We start from the raw sequence: 26,672 nt of genomic DNA on the forward strand, positions 1-26,672 counted from the left end.
GTGACCTGCATGGAAAAGAGAAAGCTTTGTGCTGCAGAACTGAACTGAAGCTTCTGACAGCTGATGAGAGAACTTGTGTCACAGCTGAGGAGCAGCATGTTTGAGCACATCTGCCGTGCCGACAGTCGTACACACAGATGCTCCCAGTCGACCGGGGGAAAGAGAAACATTACGAGGACTGCAGCTCATGACTCTGTCTACCTGCAGGGGGAGTGTCGTTTAGGAGTAATGGGTGTTTGTTTGGTACCAGGCTTATTGAGGTTTTCCTAATGGGCTGCTGGACAGATGACAAGGCACTGCCTACATTACCCATAATGCAACTCTTCCTCTGATAGCTGTGTGGTGGATTGTGGTGTGTTATGCTAGTAGCAGCTAAAGTATCCTGCAGCAGAGTTTAGACGTCTGGTAAGATCGCCACAGCTCTAGTCTTTAACCAACACTGACTCGAGTGACATCACCTGAGGACTTTTATCAGACTTCACACAGCTCTCTGTGGAGACACTAAAGGCTTCATACTGACTTGAAACAAATGCAGTACAACTCCAACACCTGGAAACACATCACGAGTGTGGTTTAGCAGGTACCCACGCCTCGCGGGGAAGGGTAGACCACTCAGTGTGGCACCCGTGCAGCCTCAGAAATCTCAGGGCGTCACAGACCTGTTAGTGCTCAGTCTCGTGTTGTTGAACGCCACTTGTCCCTCTAAGAAGTTGAACGCCGGCTGCACAAGACCACATAGCTGGTTAGCATGTCACAGTCTCGTTCATTATTGGAATTAAACAGACGAATCGCTCCACCAACTAATGACGGCCATGCACCACCACCCACAGAGTCCAGACAGAGCTATCAATCTGTCAATCCTTTCCGTGTCAGGGCCGGCTGAGGGTTGAGTTGAGTCAAATTAAGCCGCAGGTGGTGCCTGCTGTGTCAGTGTCAGCTTTGCAACCATACACCAGATGTATGTTCCAGAGAAAATAAAACATGATCATGCAGATCTGTGTGGTTCCCCAGCAGAGGACTTTACTGATATACAAGAGCCTCTCATAAATGTATACCTTTTTAAAAAAGGCCTTTTCAATATTAATTCAGGCGAAAATTCAGGGATGGCTTTAATGACATTGTGTAAATCTGATTTTTTTTCCGGTGAATTTTTTTGTTTGTTTTGATGGAGCTAGGCTAAGTTGTTCTGTCCTGGACACACAGAGATAAAATGATATGGCAGCTAAAACAGCTGACTCTGGAGCTGATTGTCAAAGTGTTGTACTGTTCCTTTAAACCATATGCACAGTTCGCTAGCTGCTCCATCAGCAGCTACTCGGTCATGCTAACGGATGCTGTGTGACAGTGAGTCTGACAGAGATGAACACAGAGTGAAAGGTCAGCTTGTGCTTGTGGAAATCACTGAAGCCTTCAGGAGTTTCCTGATGTTTAAAGAGTGCTGCGGTTTTCTCATTAGACCACCTGTACTGTGTTCATGTGGAGGGTAAAGGCCGTTAGCTTGGACGTAGACGTTCCTCTAATGACGGCAGGAAACATCCTGTTATTTGTGGTTACAACCAACAAGAACAGAGTCAAAATGGAAATGTCACTCTTATTAGATCGAGGAATACTTCACTGTTTTTCAGCCATATTGTATCTGTTTGACACACACAACCAACATGTGGTGAAACTTCCCCTCCTTGGAAACTCATCGCTGACCAAAGGTTTTGGCTAACAGACTTGTGCCAGCGGGGATTTTTGGGTCCTTGTTGCGAGGAGGGAAGCAGTTTATCTGCACACAATGCAATAACACAGAGCTGGTTAAAAAACAGCAAAGTTTTCCTTTAAAGACCTGGGAAAAACTTTAACTTCCTTTCAGAGTTTGCTATGAATCCTGGGTATTGTAGGAAGTGCTGAAACAAACAGGGCTCAAATCTGAACAAAAAAATTTACTCTTTTTCTTTGCTTCTATAAATACAAGTTGCCTTCATGGCTCGGCCGAAAATCAGCTCTAACTTTCACAGGAGAATCAGTGGAGTATTCCTTGATAATAACATTTGTGTGATGGTTAATGGTGGCAGCAGTTAGATGGGTCTGTATGTTTTTTTGGGGCCACGAATACGATCCAGTTCAGGGCTAGGAGGAGCCCGAGGCCCTGGTATAAATAAAGTTTACATTATCAGTCGGTCTTGTCGTTTTGTTCCTCTGGGCTTCAGTGTTCAGACAGACGGAGGACGAGAGCCACCAAAGAAGAAGACCCATCCTCTGTGATGCAGAGCTGGGGAAAGATGGGAGGGGGAGTCTCTTTCCCTCCCCCCTCCTCTGCTGTTTCCTCATCTCTACAGCGAGTCCCCCGCCGCTCGCTCTACATAATGCTGCACTTCCCCTTCAGCTTGTCGGCGCGTTTCTGTTTGCCCGAGCGCTTGCCGTCGATGCTCAGGCTCATGTCCCTCTTCTTCTCCAGGGACAGCAGCTCCTGGAACAGTTCCTTCACGTTGGAGTTCGTCTTGGCTGATGTCTCCATGAAGGCACACTTCCAGGCGGCAGCCTGAGCCTCGGCCTCCTTTGTCTCCACCTCACGCTGGGCCGTCTCGTCACTTTTGTTGCCCACGAGCATGATGGGAATGGATTCCACGGTGCCCTTGATAGCCAGGACCTGGAGGAACACGAGAATAAGTCAGGCAGGACTGCACATCTGTTCAAGTTCTTTATTCTTATTGTATGTGCAACGGTGACAGATGAGCTGGCTAACGTGACGTGAAAAATAACTTTGTGGAAAACCATACCAGACACCAATTATAATATAGAAATAACATACTTTCTATATGTCTCAGAACATGTCTGGAGTGAATCTTTAAACCACAACATGGACTAAAGTTTTTAACAAACCAGCTTCTGCTTGTGATGTTTTTAAGGTGTTCTGTTTGGATTTCACGATAAATTTCCAACAGTGCACAAGAGCACACACGCATCTGGATTTACTGCAGCGTAATATAACAGGTGCACACCACCTTACCTGGAATAAAGACCGTCCCAGCTGGCATCAGAAAAAATAATTACACTTTTAGGAGGTATAAACTTTGAGGGGAAATTAAATTAAACAATGTGTCTCAAATCTCAGACTTCTGTACACTCTGAACTCTTCTCAACACTCACTTTTCTGAGTTCACATGTGCACTACGTGCATTCACACTGCATAGCATGGGAAAATGCAGTGTACTATTGACGCACTCAAAATGGGCCAATACTTGAGTGACGGACACTTTCCCCCCTGAACGGTCGCCATCTTTTTGAAGTTGTGGAAGCCACATCACAGATGTCTCAACGTTTGACATGGAGGCTGGGGACAACAAGGAGCCTGAGCTGGCCACAGTGAACACTGCCTCCTTCTACAGATGTAAGTTAGACATGTGTTTTGCACTAAGTACCAATGCTGTTCGAGTAGAAGCCGTCAGTGATGTTTGTTGGGTCTGTAATGATTTGGTACCACCAAAAGTAATGCGAGTGCTAACGTTAGCATTTGCTAGCTGGCTAACTTGCTCTTATCTATGACGCACATTTTAATCAGCATTGACGCAAAATGTTTGTTTATGTCTGGGTGGAGATAGTGGTCAAATGTTGGCGATAACGCTCCACCGTCTGTTTGAGAGGCGGCCAAAAAAAAAAAAAAAAACTTTCACCACTTCCAGTAAGTGCAAAATGGCGGTGCACCACTCAAGATGTACATAGTGTACTAAATTGAAGTGTACTAACGCAAGTGTGTGATTTTCGACACACTGAGAGACTGTGACCTGTTGGTAAATGGGTTTGAGCTCCTCCAGTGACTGGCGGCTGGTGATGGAGAAGACCAGGATGAAGGCGTGGCCCTTGGAGATGGAAAGACGCTGCATGGCGGGAAACTGGTGACTTCCTGTTGTGTCAGTGATCTGCAGCGTGCAGACGCTCTTATCACAGCTGATCACCTGCAGAGAGAACAGTGCTGATCAATAATTTAACAGGTGGGTTGTTACAAGAGTTTCAGTGACGCACCACAGAGGTAAATAAACAAAGTGTTCATGTCCTACCTGTCTGTATGTGTCCTCCACCGTGGGGATGTAGGTGTCTCTGAAGGTACCTTTGACAAACCGAAGGACCAGTGAGCTCTTTCCCACCCCACCAGCTCCGAACACCACCACCCGGTAGTCGTTACTCTGCTCCGGCATTGTAGGAGTTGGAGTCCGCCTGCTGCTCTGGATAGCTGACCTGTGTGCTGAGGAGAAGATAAAAAGATAAAAAGAGAAACCAGTAAAGATGAAATCAGATGACACATAATATAAAGCAGAATGTTTCCGCCCACTGTACACACATCATGTCTTCTGTACACACAGTTTTATGTTGATTTAAATTATATTCAGAGTTGTTCAGATGGATTTTCCTGGACAGCCATTTGTGGCAAATTAACCAGATACAATGAAGGCAAAAAGCAGGAAATGAGCATAAACGGTGATCAGGCTGTTCCGACAGAGCGATCTGAATGTAATTAGCCTGAGTGCCATCCACAGTAACTGGTAAATGAAAACCACTCTGGTGTTTTTATTCTGGGAGAGCCCTTCAGCTGGACGCCCGAGCTGCTTCAAGTGCAGATCATCTCCATCACAATGAGCATGTAATAAGCATCAGTCCCCCTCCTTGTGTCCACTGCTAGCAGGCCCAGCAGCCGATGGTTCGGTCTAAAAGTTTGATTCAGGTTAGCTAACGTTCTCAACCTGGGGTCTGGAAACACCCAGGGGTCATTGAGGGAGCTTCAGGGGGTCCCCAGAAAAATGAGGAATACTGTTAAAAGTCAATTAAAAGCCTAGTCTTCAATTAACTTCCCTGTCCCTTCCACCAGCCCGGTGTGGCTCCACATTTTGACAAATAAAGGCCCGTCTCATTTAGAGGCCTGGTCTGGCTGCCAAACACTTCATTTTTTAATAGAAGTTCTTCAGATGTGTATATGGTTGTTGGCTACCTCAGATTATGTGGATTACTCTGTAAATCATTCATATACCTTCAGTCTGTGAGGGTCCTCAGGTCAAAAGAATCAAAAGGGTTTTTAATGATTCATAATTAATGTATAATCTGAAGCCTCATTTTTATACAGTAATATTCAGACTGGTTTAAATAAACATTTTGATTATATTTCCTGATCTTTGCTGAGCAACAGTTTTGTGTGAAAGGAATTAAAGACCTGTCCCAAACACAAGCCTGTCGAGTTCAGTGAGCAAGCAAATAATAGCCTGGGCTATTGACTGAAGTTTTACAGTAGGTTGTAGCTCGACATGGAAGTTAGCATCGCCCTGGTCCCCTCGTCAAAAACAGGATTTTTTTCACTGGGTTTTGGATTATTGCAGAAAATAAGCTCTGTAGCAAACACATGTTGATAAACACTCTTTTAGGATTCATGATTGGTTAGCTAACTGATATTTAAACGAGCTAAAACAGTTTGCTTAAAGTTCACTTTGGTAGCTAAAGCTGTTTGCTCCAGGTTAGCTGATGGTTCAGTGATTATGGTTTATTACATACTTATATTATCATTACTGCTGTGTGTTAGAGACACAGTGAAATTCAAAATACATTTTCCAAGTTGAAACTTCAAATGATAATAAATGTGTCAGTGAAATGTGGCACGCTGCAGGTGTGTGTTTGGAGTTGACGTCTAATTTATATATTTCTTATGAACAGTTTAGCAGTTTGTTGAGGTTTGGTCATGGACTTTCCACGTCCACATATGACGTCCAAGGTACCCTGGGTGTGTTGGTTGTTGACGTTCTGGGACGCCGTGTCAACTTCAGCCTGTTACATGCATTGTCTGTTTTCAAAATACACTTCAAATTATACTGAGTGTATTTTCACCACATTAATAAATAACATTACAGAGTACTGTGTGTTTGTGTTGTGATGCTGCTCTGCTCACAGTAAACATATTAATAACGTAACAGACAGACAGGATGACAGAGAGCAGCAGATATCAACCTGTCCTACTGGTGATGTCATTTCCTGTTGAACCTTTGTTGTGTTGATGTTTGTTTACCATCAGTCATATAATAACTTGTGAGTTGAATTTATATCGTGATGCATTATGACATTAAGGCACAAATCAGAGCTTGTAGTGACCCAGCATGCTAACGTTAGCTAGCGTTGTTAGCCCCCTCTGCACAGTAAAGTTGTTAGAAAGGATCAGATTTATTTTGATCTCTTCAGGACTGATGGCCACACATTAAACTGACAGTTTATCACAGGACAAAGAACAACACACTTTAACATGTACAGCAGCTGCTGTCTCTCCCCTCACTGGTCTCGGTGTCTGTCCCAGATAGTCTGTCCATTCATTCTGCACGGTGGGATGTACTACTTGGTGAGTGACCATCTGTTGTACACTACTTTTCACGCTGCGTTAAATCCACTATACAAGGTATGATAATTCCCACTATGCATTTGGACAGCACTTCAAAATGGCGAACACACTACATAGTGGACTATATAGAAAGTAGTGAGTGATTCGAGACACAGGCTGTGTGTCCAATCAACAGGCCAAAACTCCACATTATGCTAACGTTATTAGCATAATATGAAGGTCGTCACTTCAGGTAACTAATGGTTGGCGATGGTTACATCTAGTGGCTGTAAATAATCAGAGTTTGTGAAGTGCAACCTCAAGCCGACTGTCCGCCATCACTGAGTGTCTGTCGCCCTGGTTTTTGCAGTGTGTCCTGCACTGTTGACACCGCTCAGCCCTCGTCGGCAGCTTTTCAGACGATTCAGCTTCCGCATCATGAAATCCCTCTGACTGGCCGTTCAGCTCAGTGCACAAACAGAAGTGAGGAAAGTAAACAAATGACTGAAGTGGAGAGGGAGTGAGATCAAAACAGACACTGAGCTCTTCAGCAGAGACATTAATAAATAATAAATACAACTTTTCTTTCAGCATCAGCTTGTTTTGTTAATGTGCTAACTAGCATCTTGAATCTGTCCAGTCGCTCTGTTCAGTTTTTAGTTTTAATGATGAATACAGACCGACTGCCGTCTGCTGGTGTTGAGAGTTACTTCCTCTTACGCAAGTGCAGAACATTCATACTGGTTGACGGTTGGCTGTAGTCTTTGTGGTGTGTTTAGTGCAACTTTTTGGCTGAGACACAGGCAGTATGAAGCAACGCAACAGTCAGCCTTCATTGCTGCAAGTTTTCTGACGTCAGTTTGGTGTCTGGGCCTTCAAACTCCACTTAGTAACCACTTCAAGTTGTAAGACAGGAAGTGTTTGTGCTCATTTCATGAAATTCGCACTCTTAGCATAAATATCCTGTGTGAGAAACACTGAGAAGGATTCAGTGAAACACTCTGAAATTATTTACAGGGTCAGGATCTCTGCACGTTTAATCCCTTTTCAAACTTGAGGCATCTGTACGCTCCACATCCGTTTGTACAAGAAGAATAAGTCTCATCTGGACTCGTCCATCTCACATGCCTTTGGATGCTTCAACACATTTTTGGTATAAAATATCATCCAGACAGTTTAGGACCAATTCACACCTTGTGACTCGAGGTGTGACCAACCCTACATAGCTCCGCCCCCAACCTGCCAACCAGAACTGAAGAAGGCTTTTGACAAGCTGAAACATCATCTGAAGCGAGTCCAGCTGCCTCTGACTTCAAGATAACTCACGATGCTTTCCTGTGCTACAAACACCAGACTTTGTCAGGTCTGACTTCAGATCAGCTGCTACTGCTCAGATCTGAGTGTCTCAGTCACAGCGCTGACATCAGCGCTCCTAATCTCAACCACAAATTTAGACCGATGACTAATCGGTCTAAGCTCGTTAATCAATCACACACAGAGTATATTCAGAGGTTGCTCCCATGGTTACATCCAGAAACACAATGGATGCTATCAGGAGGCAGGGGTGTGTGTGTGTGTGTGTGTGTGTGTGTGTGTGTGTGTGTGAGTTGTCTGGTTGCCGTGGGCGAAGGTGCTCAGAGGAGAGAGACAGACAGCAGCAGAGATTTATACACCCGGAGAGGAGTGCAAACATGTCATCATCGGCAGGGCCGTTGTCATGGTTACCCGCCTGCCCACATCGCCTGACATCACTTCCTGCGCGGAGGCGTGCGGCAGGGAAAACACCGCCGAGTGAAGCAGCAGCATCAGTGCCTCAGAAATAAATCTGCTTTCATCACAAACACAGAACAAAGGTGTGAACTGTAATACACACAGTGAGCTTCAGAGATCGCTATATTATTAATATGGTTATGACTTTGCGGCTGTGGGCCTGCCTCACGCCACAGCGGGATGGAAACCCTTTGACAGGGAGGGCACACAAAAAAAAGGCCCTTTGACATGAGACTAACGATCTGCAGCCGCAGTCACGACTCTGTCAGAAGTTAATGATCATTCGAGAGCAGAAAACTGAGCTGTCAGATGGAAACTGACAGAAAACCTTAAATAGATAGTCTGGATTATCTGCAGTCGGGTTGGATGAGGTACTTCGGCTCACACATTCCAAGCATCAACAGCGTCATAACACGCCCAGATCTCTCCATGCAATACACAAACATTGACCACGCCATCATCCTCATCTGTCTAGCAGGACGCGGGGCCTGGCTTTCCAAAGCTGACATCACCAGCGCATTTAAAGTTCTGCCCATTCACCCAGACTACTGGCGTTTTTTCAGCGTTTGCTGGAAAGGAAGTTATTACTTCTCAGTACGCCTCACCTTCGGATGCAGAAGCAGTCCAAAGATCTTTGACTCACTTTCAGAAGCCCTTTGCTGGATCTTGGTCAACAACCACAAACTCCTTCATGTACTACACCTCCTCGACGATTTTCTCATCGTCACTCCACCATCCTCACCTCCTCGCCACGAGGTGTTCCTCTTTCTGAAGAGAAAACCTCAGAGCCTGACACATCCATTGAGTTCTTGGGCATCACTCTCGATTCAGTCTCCTTCCATGCTTCTCTACCAGCCGAGAAAATGCAGCGCATCACTTTGCTCCTGTCTAACTATCTCCTGGCAGACAGATGCACTAAACGCCAGCTGCTAGCCCTCCTTGGCCATCTCAATTATGCCATTCACATAATTCCTCAGGCAAAATCCTTCCTCTCCAACCCCCTGACTAAAGCAGCAACCGTCCCCTCACTCCACGACAGAGTCACCCTAGATGACGCCTGCAAAATGGAAATGCGCATGTGGCAGCATTTCCTGTCCTCCTGGAATGGTATTTCGTTCTTTTACGAAGACTACCTCACGCAGCCCGAACCATCCAACTTTACACAGATGCAGCCCCCTCCACATGTTTTGGCGGCTACTACGGAGGGAGGTGGTTCGCTTCAGCTTGGCCCCCAGAGTTTAGCTCTCTCGATTCAGAGTCTTGCTCTCCTTCATCCGCACTCCATGAGCTATATCCCATCATCATAGCTGCCATTCTTTGGGGGCACGAATGGTCAAAAAAAATCCATACTCATCCACTCCCATAACACCGCAGCTGTAGAGATCATTAACAAAGGGCGATCTCGCTCTCCCATCATCATGCAGTTCATGCGCAGACTCACACTAATCTCAGCTCAGCAACAGTTCATTCTCCAGGCAGCTCACGTTCCCGGTCATTACAACAGCATCGCTGACTCATTGTCTCGCTTTTCATTCCAGAAATTCAGACACTTGGCTCCATCAGTCCCACCGTTTTCAGCCACAATATTCAATTATCTCCACAGCTAAGAAACCTCACAAGCGCCTCACAACAGGCCATACTGAACAGCCTCGCTCCCAGCACTCTCTCTGCCTATCTAACTGGCTGGAACTCTTTTAAAGCATATCACGCCACCCACCAGATGTCATTTCCCTCTCTCGACATCGAGTCCATCTGCAACTTCATCACCCATGCTCAATATCCAGACCTACCTAGCAGGAATCAACTGTTTCCATAAACTAGTCGCTGGCTCTCCTTGTCCAGCCACCTCTCATTCACACATTACCATGCTAGTCAAAGGCTTGCGCAAACAGGAACCCGTGCCTCCAACTAGACGCCTACCACTCACTTTTGACCTTCTCAGCCTCTGCATCCACACTCTACGTTCAGGCTACATGTCCCTGATGGTCGACTTAACCCTCGAATCCATGTTCCTGCTGGCTTTCTTTGGGTTCCTGAGATGCTCCGAATTCGCCCCAACTTCTTCTGCTTACAACCCTTCTCGTCATCCCAGTATGTCCGACATAACCATCCATACCTCTGACTCTCTCATATTCACACTCCGAAGGAGCACGAAGGAGCAAAACTGATCAATGGGCATTTCCTTCCCCATCTACCTCTTCCGCCTCAACTCCTATCTCAGCCCATATGAGCCGCTGACAAAATAAATTCACTCCAGGTATGCTTCCAGCGCATTACCTCAACACCCACTATTTCTCACTGACACAGGAAAAATGGCCACCCGATTCTGGTTCCAGAAACATCTACACATAGTCCTCTGCATTTCAGGCATTTCTTCTGAACATTACTCAAGCCATTCCTTCCGCATCGGCGCAGCCTCCACCGCAGCCAGAATGGGCATCTCTGATCAAACCATCCAGGTCCTAGGTCGCTGGTCCTCTCAGGCATACCGCACATACAAACATAACAACCTCAACGATCTACGTCAAGCTCACATCCAATTGAGCTTATAAAAATCCAACTCTTTTGGGGGTCCATAATCAGCTTGGGCGGAAAACGCTGAGATGGGACACCCACACTGAGTCTCCTTCTGCCCAGCATCCAGTGTACCCTCCGGACCAGCCTGGCTGACGACATCCTCCATCCATCTTTGCCCCTCCCCTCTACATCCATTCACCATCAACATCATCTCAAACCTCAGAACATTCATTAAAATGTTTAACTTCATATTGTTGTGGCGTGATCCTTGCTAGTGAAATTGTTATTGCATTATTGTGCATTTTCGTTACAGTAATGACAGTTAACTTAATTCGACTCCTGCCAGTAAGTTCAGTTTTGCTCAAGCAGAGTTGACAACTATAGTGTTTGAGAAATAAGAGACAAGCTAAACATATCACGGTTGGGACATCATCATCATCATCATCACCATCATCACCATCAAAGGTTTCTGCTGTCAACGTGCTTCTTCAGCCCCTTTTCGAACATCACATGTGAGGGTCCCTTCGGCCTTTGCTGTTAAAGGGAAGACTCTTTGAACCAGCAACATGTGACGGTTGTGGACTGTGTGCAGTGTAACAGCAGACAGTGACAAACTGTCCCTTAAAGGGCTCCTTTACAAACAAACATTAGGTCATCCTGCTGCAGATGAACACTGTGGTCCTCAACAGAAAATGGTCTAAATACAGCAAAGAGAAGGAACGTGGAGATCCATTAAAGAAACTGACCTAAACAGAACCCTAAAAGATTTACAGAGTTGCATCTTAAATGACAGAAATAAACCTGCACGTTTGCTCTACAAGTCTCAGACTTATTTCCACTCAAACAGAATAAACCAAACAAAAACCATGAACATGCAGAAAAGAAGAAGAAAGAAACGAGCTCTCATCCAAGAATGGGAGTCGTTAATTAAGGCTCATTTTACTCCCTGTAAAATAGATTCATCAGTTTCAAACACTGTAAAACTCACTGCCCTCACACCTCCACGCATCCGTCATGATGTCATAGATACAACTAACAGATGGCACTAGAGGGCGGAGGTGGAGGAGGTCATAATTATGGAGGCAGAGTGTGACGGCAGTGGTCTGTGAGGCCATTAAACACATCATGGACAGAAAATTATTTTTGTTGTATTACTGATTTGTTTCGTTGCGCCATCGTCTCCTACAGTCATACGTCACTTTACTACACTGCCCCACGATTCCTCCCAGTGGCTCTCCTCCATTTTGTCTGCATCTGTAAGCTTTCAGAAAATGTGCAAAATACAAAGGAAATGAACTCAGAGAATGGACAGAAATTTAACAAATCAAAATGAACAAATTAATGTTGTTTAGAGAGCACAGGTGATGGTGGTGCTGGATCACAGAACACCTGATGTTGGTGTGCACATTTAAACACGGGATCCATCATGCTGTACCAACAGTTTATTGTGGACAACTGAGTGACTGGATGATTTGTTCTAGAAAGAAATATACAGAAGAATATCACTAGTCTGAATAATATCAAACAAATCAGATGAACAAATTAGGTTACTGCTTCACTCACTGCATTAATGCATCCATATGGCTCTCAGTTACTCAAACATATAATGAAACAGAACAATGTCTTTCAGACCACACTCGTCAAATCAATTAAACCATTTCAACATCATCAGGTAAAACAGTCCAAAATAACTCACATCCGTCGTCTGTGTTCTGGCTGGTGGTGTGGAGGGAAATCAGAGAGGCCTGACCTATGAAATCTTAGGGGCGGGGCTTACTCAGGAGTGACAGGGTGATGATGCAGGTAGGGTGGAGACTTTTTTGTGTGATAGTTTGCTGGGATGAACCTGACGCCATGATGTTTAAATCAGGGCCCGAGCACTGACCTCAGGCCGCCACAGGGACCCTCTTGCAACTGAAGGAATTCTTCTTCTTCTTCTTCCTAGAAATAAATCTGTTATTTGAGGGGCTTAAGATGCTTGAAAACGAATGAAACTTTGCAGACGTATCAGAGGTGGTGGGAAAAAAAGTTGTTTTATGGGTCTCACACTCAGATTTGAAAAAACTGTCTCAGCAGCAGCTTCGTTGAGAGCTCCCCCACAAGCTTTCAACGAAGCTGCCCTGCTGGTACGTTTAATCTACATGTACAGAACTTGGTAGGCACATGTAACGTCCCAAGATGTACAACAAATCAGTCCCGCCCTGAACACATCTACATGCTATTCATTAATAATAATAATGCTGGATGCTTTGGACCAACTGCAGTTCATCAGGACACTTGAGAGGAAGAGCAAAGAGGACAGAGCTGCTAATCAATACAGGAAGTCACCAAAGAGTGAACGAGGATAGCAGCGCTGTGAGGTGGAAGTGACGGGCGAAGACGATAAATATCACATAGATGAGAGTATGCAGACAGAGTTACATTTTTGGTCATGTTTCACCTGTTTAATGACCAAAAAGTCGCAGGTGGACATTAAATAAGCTACTCTGCAGATACAGTTTCAGAACAGCAAATATCTGGAAACAAACCAAAAATGGAGGTCAGATCAAATTAGCGTATGAATTCTTGAGTTATGGTCAAAAACATGTTTTGTGAGGTCACATTGACCTTTGACCTTCAACTGCAAGCTTCTACTCAGTTCATTCTTCAGTCCAGGTGGACGTTTGTGTCAAATTTAAAGAAGTTTCCTTGAGATGTTCTTGAGATATCGTGTTCACGAGAATGAGACAGAAAGACAGACAGACAACACAAAAACATGATCCCTCCGGTCGCGCCCATCGTTGGCGCCGAGGCATAAAAATATAAGATGGACTTTCCTTCACTTCATCTCCTACCTCTCCACTTTGTTTCACCATCTAAAGTGATTTTCCTCTTTCTACTTGCCAACACACAGAGGAAGTGACACACACACACACACACGCACACACACACTCCAGTGTTTTGCCTCCAGCTCTGATAAAGACTGAATCCCTGAAGACCTGCAGCCTCCCAACAGAAAACACCAGACTGTGTGTGTGTGTGTGTGTGTTTGCTGATGCAGTTTCACACCTTCAGTTTGACTCCTCACATTTTTCTCACTCACAGTTTCTCCTGAACATTTCCAGTTTTAATCAGCCTGCTGCAGCAAACTCCAAACAACAGAAACATGTTGTTATTATTATTAGTATTATTATCGTACATTAAAATAAAGTATAATAGAAAGTATTTTTAAATGCTGACAAATCAAGAGAAAGTCGTGTGCACTCCAGCGTAAGATGAGATTTATTCTCGTGAGGACGTGTCCAGCAGATCGTCTTGTTTTTCTCTGTTCTTTATTTTGCATATTTACATATTTTTTTTACGTTCATATATTGATTACATATTTTATTTTGCTCTTTACATTAAATTTGGAACTATTTAATATCATGCAGGTATGTGCAGGCAATTAGAGTTCTGATTAAGCTTGGTGGAGTGATATATACTGTATAAGATGTGAGATGTCCCACCTTCTTTTTCGGACATTAAAGTGGATCATGTGACACAGAGAATCTGTCCCTGTGCTCTCACCTCACCCACTGCCCTCTGATGGTTCATTCAGTAACTGGTAAGTTTACAGGTGAGACAGCAGAGACACCTGCCTGATGTGTTTCTGATCCACTCCAGTATCAGTGACACTCTGGCTGCAGTTGTACTGACAGCAGTAAAATCACAATTAAAACATCTTCAGCTTTAAATCCAGAGACGGAGCAGAGGCTCAGAATGAGACGTTTATATCTCCATCAGGAGCAGGTCCTCGTCTACGGAGATCGCCATGTTTCTACAGTAGCCCAGAACAGACAAACCAAACACTCGTTTCCATGGAAACAGTGAAGTGTAGCTACAGTCCCAGCTGGACGAGGACATCTAACTGGCCTACTGTCCTTGTCCCAGTATACAAGCACGGGAGGGGAATCCATTTATTGAGCCAAGTATGTGCGACTCCTCTACGATAGGTGGAGATATGCCCCCTTTCAGCTTGTTAGTATTGGACCTTTTTCCTGTTGACCTATTACGTCACAGACCAAACAATGGACAAACAAGTTAGCTACGGTTAGCTAGCTGCTAACTGCTACCATGGTGGACAACTTGGTACAATGGTTGAGATATGTTAGTGACAGGTGAGTCACAAAAGAAATGTTTTCTTTGTTTTTGTTTTTTCTGGCTCACTGTTTTTATGAGATGTGTCTTTATATTGAATTTTTTTGTTTGTTTGTTTATTTGTTTGTTGTCAGTTTTTTTGGGAGGGAACAGGTTGTGATGTTCATGCTAAATTGAAAAACCTAAAACAAAATAATAATTCTTTTTTTTTTAAAAAAAAAAAAAAAAAAGCCTTAACATGGACATTAAGGAAAATCTTAACTCGAGGTGTTTTGTGCAACCAGCCCCTGTTAGTTAATGCATCAGTAAAAATACTGCAGTAATAAATGTGATGCATGATGGACACTTGTTGATACTTATAGAAAAGACTCCCGCACACATGCTGCATGGTTTCAGTTGCAGCATTAGACCTTCATCAGGCAAACAGTTTTGTATCAAAGAGAAGCCTCTTGAGTGGCAGCAGCTGCAGTGCAAAGGCTCAATAGCAAACATTCATTAGTGTAACGATCATTACACATTGAAATAAAGGAATAAAGAAGTAAAATTGAAAACTGCTTAATGATGGGTTCTTTCTTAAGAATAAATGCTTCAGTGCTTCTTGTTAACTTACAGTCTCTGAAAACACACACATCCAGCTCCTGAAGATTTTAATTTAATTTAATTTTATATACTTTATTAATCCCTGAGGGGAAATTCAATTTTTCACTCTGTTTGTCAATTACACACAGGTCCGAACACACACATGCACAAACTGGACCTATACGTGCACTAAGTGGAGAGTTCTCAGAGTGGGCTGCCCATGACAGGCGCTCCAGATTCATTCAAATGAGCCAACAGGAGTTGTTTACATCAAGAATAAGGATCAGTACACAAATAGGAAACTTAAAGAAATGTCACAGAGTAAAAGTTAAATCAGAATATACCAGACAATAGTCTGATTAGACTCCGCCCTACCAAAGCTGTACCCTGTAAACTCAGAGGCTTCTCTTCTCTCCTCAGCTTTAAAATTTGACAAACAAATTAACTCTTTAGTGAAAGGTTGCTTTTTTCCAACTGAGAGACATTTCCAAACTCAAACCATTCCTCTCATGTCAGGACCTGAAGATCGTCTTGTGTGGATCATTGTAATGCTCTGTATGTGGGAATAAGCCGGTCCTCATCATCTCGCCTACAGTCGGTACAGCACGCTGCTGCTCTGGTACACGGAAACAGACGTCATCACACCTGTACTGGTGTCCCTGTGCTGGTTACCAGCCAACTTTTGCTCTGAGTTTAAGGTCTTAAGGCCCTGACACACCAAGCCGACGGTCGACCAAAGTCGGGCCGTCGGTGAGCGTCTGTCGCCCTAGTTTTTGTGGTGTGTCCCGCACCGTTGGCATTCCGGCGTTGGCGGCTTTTCAGCCGATTGAGCATGTTGAATCGGCGGTGGAGTTTGTCAGTGAAAGAGATCACTTTGATTGGCTGTTCAGGTTTCATTTCCTCGCCCCTGTAGCGAGTGAATCTGCCTGTAGTGAAACCGGGGCTAACCGGTGCTTCCTCCTCAGGCTCCACTTCACTCAGCTGCCCCACAGACCCGCTGCTTCTTCACACTTAAACCTGAATAACAAATCAGAGATGTGAGGCTAGCGTAGCGTTAGCCGCAGCATGACCGGAGGGAAGCACAGCCAGTTAGCCTCCGCTAGTCTCTGAGCTAGCCCCGGCTCTCCGTTTGGATCCAACCGGAGCACCGAGCCCTGGTTTGTTATTCAGGTGTTATCCAAAGTGGGAAGAAGCAGCGGGTTTATCGGGCAGCTGAGTGAAGTGGAGCCTGAGGAGGAAACACCGGGACCGTCTGGATGTAATAGTCCGTGGAGGTGCTGCGGTGCTCGGCTGCACAGATAGGAAACCCCTCGGCTGACAGGATGTACCACTCTCTCACTCCGCTCTCTCTCACGCAGGCGCAGAACGTACGTGCTACTTGGCCGTCAGATGTAGTCCGTGTAGTGTGTTCAAATGCAACTGACACAGGGCGACGTGAGGCGACGTAGACGACGCAACAGTTGGCTTTCATTGCAGCCAGTTCTTTGATGTCAGTTTGATGTGTCCGCACCTTAACCGTTTGTTTTAAAGCCTCACATGGCCCGGCACCCAAATACATCTCTGAGCCCCTCTCCAACACCAGATCTCTCAGATCCTCAGACCAGTTGCTCCTGGAAGTCCCGCGATCCAGTGCATTTGCAGTAGTCGCCCCAAAGCTCTGGAACAGTTGACCCTTTTCAATGAGGAGCTCCTCCACTGTAGACACGTTTAGATCTGAGCTGCAGAGCCTTCGTGTTCTCAGGCCTTTAACTGTCCTTCAGGTTTCTGTTTAATCTTCAACATATTTTATTTTCAGATCTTCAGATTCTCTGCTTTGTTTTCTTTTTGACTCATTTATTTGTGCTTTTTTGGGGGGGCTGTTATTTCCCTGTTATATCACTGTATTTATGTCACTGTGCAGCACTGTGGTGTTTTTAAATGTGCTTTATAAACACATTTAATCTATTTGAAACTTACAGAACATTTTACAGTGACTATACCGTAGTGTTACTCGTCACTGATATATTTGTTTTATTTCCTGCCTAGTGTGAGTAGAGATGTGGATATTCCTCCCACCACACACTTATGCTCAGTGCTGATGACACTCTCTTACATCTTTGTAATATTCATGTGCTGAGTCCTGCAGTGATGATATGTGACAGCAGTAACAGACTCTCTGTCGTCACGACACACAACACTACTTATCCAACACACACGCAAGCGCACGCGCACGCACTCAGCTGACCTGCTGCTTTGTTCTCAATTTCAATCAGCTGCAGTCTCATTATCTGCTCATCATGTTAATCACTGACTCCCGTCAATAGGAGGGACGGCTCGGGCACGCGCACAACCGGACACGCGCACCCACTAGTTTGAATGAACGTGCACAGTCTCACACACACACACACACACACACACACACACACACACACACACGCACACACGTGCACAGTGATGAGACCAGAGCCCGAGCAGCACCGACCCGGCTGGTGAAATCAGCCCCACCGCGGAGCTCCGTCGTCGGGCCGCTGTCTGTCCGCTCCCCGCTGTCGGTGTGTGAGTGTCGGTGTGAAGTGTGCGGACTCACCGTGTCTCCTCCGGCGGCTCCTCACTCTGTCCGTGTGCGGGGTTTGTCTACTCCGGAGCGGCTGTGAGCATCCTGAACCCTCCGCTCTCTGACTCACAGCATCATCATCATCATCATCATCATCATCATCAGACCTGCTGCTGCTGATCAGCACACATCAGCCCTCCTCTTCCTCCTCCTCCCTCCATCACCATCACCTCCTTCCTCCGCTCCGCCGGCAAAAACAAGAAACACGACTTCCGCTCGGGTTTTTTTTTTTGGCTTGATTTTCAGAATAAAAGCGTGATTTTTTTTTTTTTTATAAACCTGCAGAGCTCACACACACACACACACACACACACACACACACACACACACACAGCTTAAATAAATAGTCGTTCTTAAAGAAAAACAAGATAAATAAATAAAGAAAGAAAATAAATAAAAAAAATAAAGCATAATAATTCAGCCATACAGAAGGCTCCGACTGTAATAGATGTAAACTCTTGTTGTGTCGTGTGACATTTTGATGTAATAAAAACATCTTTGGAAAATAAAAATTCACCAAGAAATATAAAACTAAATAAATGGCCGTTTTCCCTTTTATTTTGAAGGCTCTAATTTCGAAGCGGAAGTCTAATTTTCATCCCATCATCATCATCATCATCACCTAAAGTATAAATACACTCCACACCTCCACCTCCATCAGCGTCACTCAGACACGTCATCAGCAGTGAACATAAAAATATAAACTGAGACACATCACACACACCACAGCTGCTGCCTTCAGTAAATACATGTTAATAATTACTCTGTTAGTGACGTCAGGTAATTATCTTACCTTTAATGATCTGTTCAAATGTAAAAATACGATTTTGTTACTCAACATATTTCAAATAAATGTTATTAGAATAGACGAAGAAATTTCAAGAAAATATACAAAGAGATTAGGAGTGCTATAATAATAATAATGATAATAATAATAATTCTATATTTTATTTGTAAAGGCGCCTTTCAAAGGACCCAAGGTCACCGTACAGAGTGTAAGATAATATCTGATCAGCGGACAAGTCATTAAAACAAGCGATTAAAAACCAGACCACATGAACATTCATAAAATTGGAAATAAATTGTGTAAACAAATAAATAAAGGCTGTAAAAAAAACTGTTGCACATGGGAAATCAATAGCTGATTGGCACGCAGGTAAAAACTGTTTCTGAGTGTCTTTGTGCGTGACGTTAAGCTCCTGTATAACAGTCTCACTAAAATAAAGTAATGCCTGTAATTTATGATTTCTAAAATATATTCTTTGAATGTGTGTTGACAGAAAAAGAAGTGAGATAAAGTGTTTTCTGCACATTTCAACTGAAAGTTTTGATTGAAAGGAAGAAAGACAGAGGAGGGAAAGAAAGAACCTATTTCCTGGATAAAAGAAATCACTGAACTCAACAGGCCTTTAATTCCTTTCACACAAACTGTTGCTCAGCAAAGATCAGGAAATACAAACCAGTAAATTCTGAATAAATAATTAGGTTTCAGATAACATATTGATTATGAATCATTCATTTGATCAAGCTCTGACAGACAGAGCATCAGAGAGAGTTACAGCACCGCTTCATCCTGCTGAAACAATCCTCACAACTTGGATTCATTTTATGAGAAAGCCTTCCAGCTACGAGGTGCCGTTTGTAAAGTGGCTCACACTGAAATTAACAGCAACATTTGCAAAAACCCTAACATTTAAAAAAGTGGTGTGAATTTTTAAAAGTTACCTTTTACCACATTTACAGCAACCCATCAATCAATCATGTCTTTATTGCAGACTCAGTGGTCCATAGAAGAATACAATACAAAAACATCAAATACAAAATATACATTCCACATAAAAGACAGCTGTCTTGTATAAATGTACAAAAATTGAAACTTAAATAATAAACTTAAATACGGGCTTTTGTGCTGATGCTGCCTGAGGCTAGATGTGTAGCGGATACAGCTCTTCCCTGGATTGGTTAAAGCCACAATGATGCCGTTTTCTGACTCATCAAGTCTACATGTGCATTTGTAGATTAAGTTCCTGAACACTGCCTTCAAAGTATTGACTCTGGCAGTCACAAATATCTCACTCACACTGCACCATCTAGGTTTTTAAGAAGTATTCTTAAGGCATCGTTATACGTCACTTGAAGTTATTGCATGCTTCCTTTTTTATAGCTACCCCTCAAATGAGCAGTATACAGTGGTGTGCAATAAGATGGAAATAAAACCAACTTTACACTCTCACATGCTGAACTCACGTACCAGGGTGTTCACCTGAGCATACAACCTGCGGCACTGTCTGTAGATAGATCATCTTTCATATGTCCAAGATACTTGACCTTATTTTTTAGGCAAAGAATATTATTAGATCATTTAAAGTCTGTAACTTTTACATTTTTGTCCTCATTGGTTCTGCTGATTAAAACAACACTCTCACTGGCACTATATTTAATATCATTTTCCATGCCATATTCAGTGCATATTGTGAGGCGCTGCTGAAGACCAGCGCTACTCGGGCTAAAAACTACAGGTCATCTGCATAAATTAGGTGGTTCACCAACATATCACCAACCATGCACCCAGTCTTACAGGCATTCAGTCTCTTGGACAGATCATCAAAGAATAGGAGACAAAACCCCTCCCTGTCTGACACCATTGCTTACCCTGAATGGGCCTGATACACTATTACCCCATTTCACTTGCATAGTTTGACTGGCATACCCATAAGCCAGTATTCGCACTAAATACCCAGGCACCCCTCTGTCTCACAATTTTATGAGGAATTTTCTATGGAAAACACGATCAGAAGCTTTAGAAGCATCAATGAAGCACATTCAAACAGATGAGTTCAGACCTCGATATTTGTTGACAATACTGAAATATGTTAAATATAATTTCACAGTTACATCTAAATGTTAAAACAAAATGTTAAATGTTAAATCTAAATGTGCTTGTTGAAACTAAATATTTAGCTAATATGCAAATGCACACTGCCAGTCAGCAGAAGTACCAAGATAAAAGCCCGGTGGTCAGACTGTGTTTATAGCATCATATAACAAATTGAAACCAAACTAATAACATTTAACATTTAGATTTAGGTTTACACCACTTTTTTAAATGTTGTTTGAAGCTAAATGTAATTGATTGTAAAGCCAAACCCTGTTCTTTATTCCTAAATGTAACCACGTGTGTGTGTGTGTTGAAGGAAAAAACATCAGTTGATGGTGTTGTAGCGACGTAGTATGGGGTGCCGTTTGTAAAGTGTCTCACGCTGAAAATAACATCAATATTTTGCCACATTTAGCTTCAAACAATGTTTAAAAAAGTGTTTTACGTCACCTTTTACCACATTTACAGCAATATTTGTTAACTAAGAAATATATTAAATAGTTAAATCTAAATATTAAATCTAAATCTAAATGTTAAATCTAAATGCTAAATCTAAATCTAAATATTAAATCTAAATCTAAATGCTAAATCTAAATCTAAATGTGAAATCTAAATATTAAATATAAATATAAATATAAATGTTAAATCTAAATATTAAATCTAAATCTAAATCTAAATGTTAAATCTAAATGCTAAATCTAAATCTAAATATTAAATCTAAATCTAAATGCTAAATCTAAATCTAAATGTGAAATCTAAATATTAAATATAAATATAAATATAAATGTTAAATCTAAATATTAAATATAAATATAAATCTAAATGTTAAATCTAAATGCTAAATATAAATCTAAATGTTAAATGTTAAATCTTAATGTTCTGGGTGAAACTAAATATTTAGCTAATATGCAAATTCACACTGCCGGTCACCGGAAGTACCAAAATAAAAGCTTGAGATGGTCAGACTGTGTTTATAGAATCAAATAACGAATTAAAACCAACTTATCGGACTATTAATAATTAGATTTAACATTCAGATTTAGATTTAGATTTAGCATTTAGATTTAGATTTAATATTTAGATTTAACTATTTAATATATTTCTAAGTTAACAAATATTGCTGTAAATGTGGTAAAAGGTGATGTTAAAAAATTCACAATACTTTTTTAAACATTGTTTGAAGCTAAATGTGGCAAAATGTTGATGTTATTTTCAGCGTGAGCCACTTTACAAACGGCACCCCATAACGTAGTGCTTTTATTTTGAAAGAGACTGTATGCAAACTGTACATTTCCTGTGAAAGCAGAAGTGTATTTTGAAAACAGACAATGCATGTAACAGGTTGAAGTTGACACGGCGTCCCAGAACGTCAACAACCAACACACCCAGGGTACCTTGGACGTCATATGTGGACGTGGAAAGTCCATGACCAAACGTGGACATGTGACGAGGTCACAGTGAGGATGTATCCTTCCCTTCTGTACCTGTATACACATAGTTGGGTTTAGGAAAAAAGAACAAGGTTTGGCTTTGCAGTCTAACAGGAAATGAACACCGACATCCAGGATGAAAGGCGTTGGTTGTTGGACCCATCCACCACCTCTCCCACCTGCCCCAGTTGAACTTCCACCCACTCCAGCTTTTGTTGTAGTCCAGCTGTGTTTCCTCTGACGCCACCTGGTGCCGTTAAACAAAAATGCTGACCAGCTGCGTATCATGCCGATGTGAAAACTGACACTGACGGCTTCAGTGTTTGACGCCAGAAGTCATTGACCAAGTTATTTAAGGTGCTGACGCACCAAACTGACATCAAAGAACTAGCGGTGACGAAAGCCAACTGTTGCGTCGTCTACGTCGCCTCACGTCGCCCTGTGTCAGTTGCATTTGAACACACTACACGGACTACATCCGACGGCCAAGTAGCACGTACGTTCTGCGCCTGCGTGAGAGAGAGCGGAGTGAGAGAGTGGTACATCCTGTCAGCCGAGGGGTTTCCTATCTGTGCAGCCGAGCACCGCAGCACCTCCACGGACTATTACATCCAGACGGTCCCGGTGTTTCCTCCGCAGGCTCCACTTCACTCAGCTGCCCGATAAACCCGCTGCTTCTTCCCACTTTAACCTGAATAACAAACCAGGGCTCGGTGCTCCGGTTGGATCCAAACGGAGAGCCGGGGCTAGCTCAGAGACTAGCGGAGGCTAACTGGCTGTGCTTCCCTCCGGTCATGCTGCGGCTAACGCTACGCTAGCCTCACATCTCTGATTTGTTATTCAGGTTAAAGTGTGAAGAAGCAGCGGGTCTGTGGGGCAGCTGAGTGAAGTGGAGCCTGAGGAGGAAGCACCGGTTAGCCCCGGTTTCACTACAGGCAGATTCACTCGCTACAGGGGCGAGGAAATGAAACCTGAACAGCCAATCAGAGTGATCTCTCTCACTGACAAGCTTCGCCACTGATTCAACATGCTCAATCGGCCGAAAAGCCGCCAACGCCGACACCAAAGTGCCGACGGTGCGGGACACACCGCAAAAACTAGGGCGACAGACGCTCACCGACGGCCCGACTTTGGTCGACGGCTGACCGTCAGCTTGGTGTGTCAGGACCTTTAGACGTCTGCAGAGTGAGACCAGGTTGGTGAGACACATAGAAAAAGATACACTGGAAACAGCAACAAAAGGGGTACATCCTCTTTTCACCCGCAACTGTCGCACATGTAACACATTGTCAAAAGGTCACACCAGCTCTGTCCATGACCCCGCCCTGCCCGCTGTCCCTTTCATACAGACATTGTTTTGACGCTGTTAACACCTCTGGTCTCAGCTCAGAGGCGACACGACTCTGTCCCCACATTCTGCGGTTGTACCTATTGTAGCTGTTAAAACAGCATGAAATTCCCACCTTGAAGAGGGGGTGTGAAAGGGGCTCTGGATCATGAGAGGAAGGGCGGGGCCCAAAGAGACTGCTCATGCGTTATGCACAGGGCCTCACAATTTGGTGCTCCTCCCCTGAAATGATGTTCTTGATGAATCTTCCTGCTGCATTAATGTCTCTGCTGTAGATGCTCCAGGTTTAACTCCTCTATATCCTGCTGGATATTTGAATGTACAGCGATGCATCATATTCTGTTAGATCATCACATGTTTGTAGCGTTGCTGTCAGATAAATGTAGTGCATTGTGTGTGTCTTTCAGACCTGTGTGTAATTGACGAATTACACACAGTGATTGAGTGAAAACATTGAATTTCCCCTCAGGGGGATTAATAAAGGAAATAAACTTAAACTTAAAAAGTACAATATGTATGTCTGAGGTGGAGGAGAAGTATTCAGTAGCAGAAAATAGGAAAACGTAACTAAAGTGCAGGCACCTTGACACAGTGCCTACAGTACAGTCTGTAATCATTGACATTAATATTAAACGTACTGCTGTCTGTTGAGCTGTGACCTGAGCTTTGACTCTGGCCTCTTGTTGATGTTATGTAATGAGAAGTTGAGGACAGACAGCAGGACGTGATCGATCGATCACTGATTGATTATTGTCACATGGTGCATCAGGAGACACAAACTGGTGTTGTGAATGTCTCTCTGCTGTTGGATGTTTCTGTGAATGTGAAATAAAAATCAGAAAGTTGATCCACAAAAACAGACCTGTGGCGCCCTCTGGTGGACAGCTGGAGTACTGCACAGAGGAAACACCCCAAACAGTCTCACCGGCAGATACACAACAGCTCAGCTGAATAATCTGACCTGTAGTTTGTATCTCATATCAGTGCTTATTTTTGTCAGGATTCATTTGCAACAATATGTTTTTCTTTCATCATATGCACTGCTCAAAAAACTAATGGAACACTTAAATCCCACATCAGATCCTGATGAACGAATTATTCAAGTTGAAAACCTTCACTGATGCACATTGTATAATTTGTTGAGGACACAATGAGGCGACAACAATCACTTGGAGCCAAAACCATCAGCCCATTAAGTGCTGCTGGAAACACAGCAATGTGTTGCTAAGTTTGGTGCACAAACACTGCTGTTGCTGAAAAACACTCAGGTTCAGCAACACAAACAGCTGGACACAAACAATGTGTCACCAGGTTGCGTCTCACCATCAGCTCCACCTCCTGAGGTCAATGTTGGGATGTATGAAACGTACAAATGTAACGTATCCTTAGTTTTGTCCTGGTGACTGAGCCTGTACACCTGTACACCTGCACACCTGCACACCTGCACACATCACAGGTCATCATAGCTGATAGGAATAAATATAAAGGATATAAAGGGGGACTGACAGAGAGACCTGCAGCAGCTGCACTTCTCCAACAGCATCTCTCTGCTACTGCCCCCCCTCCCCTCCTCCTCTCAGCCACCTCTCTCTCTCTCTCTCTCTCTCTCTCCCTCTCTCTCTCTCCCTCCGTCTCTCTCTCTCTCTGTCAGTGATCTTCAGCTCAGCTCGGAGTCATGAGGTAAGGACGGACCGCTCCTTATATTTCTGCATTTAACTCACATTAATCTGATGCTGTGTGTAGATTTAACCCGGGTAAACGGTGCGGACCAAGCCGCCTGGCCTCCCTCGGCCCGGCTCGGCCCGGTTCGGCCCGGTTCGTTTGGGCTCTGCAGCTAAAAGCTGCGGATTAAAGACAATAAGAGGCTCGTTGATCCGCGCTGATTCTAAAAACTGCAGCTGGAAATCAGATGCGAAGGTTTCGTTCTGATGGTTAGGATTTAAATTCACATTTTCATTTCATCCATCATTCATGCGGGTTTTTGAGGGGATGCGTCCTCTTTTCTCTCTCCTCCTTCATGCGGGCAGAGGGTGGAGGGTGGAGGAGCTGATGAATCATAGATGGCGTCAGAAAAAAAGCAGCAACTGAAAGGGATCCAGAGGTCAAATATAAAACTGAAAACAGAGGAAAACAAAAATAATGAAGGTGTTTGTGTGATGAATGAATGAATGAATGAATGAATGAATGAATCTGCTGAACTGTGAAACATCGAGCTGCTTCATCTTCACTCAGACATGGGATTTTTTTGTTGTTGGGTTGATTTGGTTGATGGTTTGTGGCCTTGAACGTCTCCTCCTCTGTCCCGGTCTGTACTGGTCTGTCCGGGTCTGTCCCAGTCTGTCCCGGTCTGTCCCAGTCTGTACTGGTCTGTCCCAGTCTGTACTGGTTCCACTGGTCCATGATGGCGGTCTGTGCTGTCCTCCTGCTGCTGCAGGCTTCAGCTGCTCAGTCGCTGTTTTCATGCTGTCTCTCCATTCGTCTGAAGGGACCTGTGTATTTTAAAGATGAATATTTACTGTTTATTTATTGATGTGCTGTGAGGTCCAGTAACAGCTGGTTTGATTTACTGATTGATAAGAATAATGATAAGTGATCAGGAGTTGTGCTGGACGGGTTTGGTATCAGATAGTTTCTGATTTTGGTTTCTTTTTAATGTTTTATCTGTGAATGGATGAAAATAAATGGAGGATAATATCATCTATAACTCATGAATATTTATACAGAGGATGAAGAAACAGACGCTGCTGCTTCTCCTCTTCTTCGGTCAAGCTGTTTGTTAAAACTGTTTATTTGTGAGGCCGAGACTCTGCTCGTCAGATTAATGTCAGATTTGTTTGTTGTTAACAGTTAAACTATAATGTGTGTATTCAGCTGGCTCTGTGTTTTCCTTCTTTTTTATTTTAAAGCTTCTTTCTAATGATTATAATAATAAGATGAGTTAAGTGAGTGATGACCACAGATAGATCTGAAAATATCGTCCTCGTCCTTTAATTCTGACCATGAAAGTCTGTAATAAAGGCAAAGCAGGGCTTTTTAATTCTGAGCACATTTCCTACCCCAGGTGAGTTCATCACTCCGCTTTAACGGCTTAAGAAATACAGCAGAGG

The 26,672-nt window shown here is 43.5% G+C and overlaps 2 protein-coding genes across 2 annotated transcripts in view; one reads left to right on the plus strand and one right to left on the minus strand.

Annotated features, from left to right (window-relative positions):
• Positions 1 to 1,934: 1,934 nt before the first annotated feature.
• On the minus strand, positions 1,935 to 18,113 carry diras1a (DIRAS family, GTP-binding RAS-like 1a). The gene is made up of 4 exons (XM_033622653.2): positions 17,883 to 18,113; positions 4,044 to 4,228; positions 3,771 to 3,941; positions 1,935 to 2,635 (listed from the first exon to the last, which is right to left on the minus strand). The coding sequence occupies exons 2-4, from the start codon at positions 4,179 to 4,181 to the stop codon at positions 2,345 to 2,347; spliced, it is 600 nt and encodes a 199-aa protein (XP_033478544.1). The 5' UTR covers positions 4,182 to 4,228; positions 17,883 to 18,113; the 3' UTR covers positions 1,935 to 2,344.
• Positions 18,114 to 25,183: 7,070 nt separating this feature from the next.
• apc2 (APC regulator of WNT signaling pathway 2) overlaps positions 25,184 to 26,672 on the plus strand; it is a 66,730-nt gene continuing 65,241 nt past the window's right edge. Inside the window, exon 1 of the mRNA XM_033622840.2 lies at positions 25,184 to 25,245. The gene's annotated coding sequence lies outside the window, so the exon portion shown is untranslated. The remainder of the gene's footprint in view (positions 25,246 to 26,672) is intronic.

This window comes from Epinephelus lanceolatus, chromosome 6 (assembly GCF_041903045.1).
Source record: "Epinephelus lanceolatus isolate andai-2023 chromosome 6, ASM4190304v1, whole genome shotgun sequence".
In the NCBI taxonomy this organism is placed as follows: Eukaryota; Metazoa; Chordata; class Actinopteri; order Perciformes; family Serranidae; genus Epinephelus; species Epinephelus lanceolatus.

Bases quoted from the DNA above. Each gene is read 5' to 3' on its own strand.
- diras1a (XM_033622653.2), bottom strand. From the start codon at position 4,181: ATGCCGGAGCAGAGTAACGACTACCGGGTGGTGGTGTTCGGAGCTGGT. The intron at 3,942-4,043 runs GTAGGACATGAA...TTCTCTCTGCAG, and splicing joins TGGAGGACACATACAGACAG to GTGATCAGCTGTGATAAGAG. The intron at 2,636-3,770 runs GTCACAGTCTCT...GTGTTCCTCCAG, and splicing joins TCAAACCCATTTACCAACAG to GTCCTGGCTATCAAGGGCAC.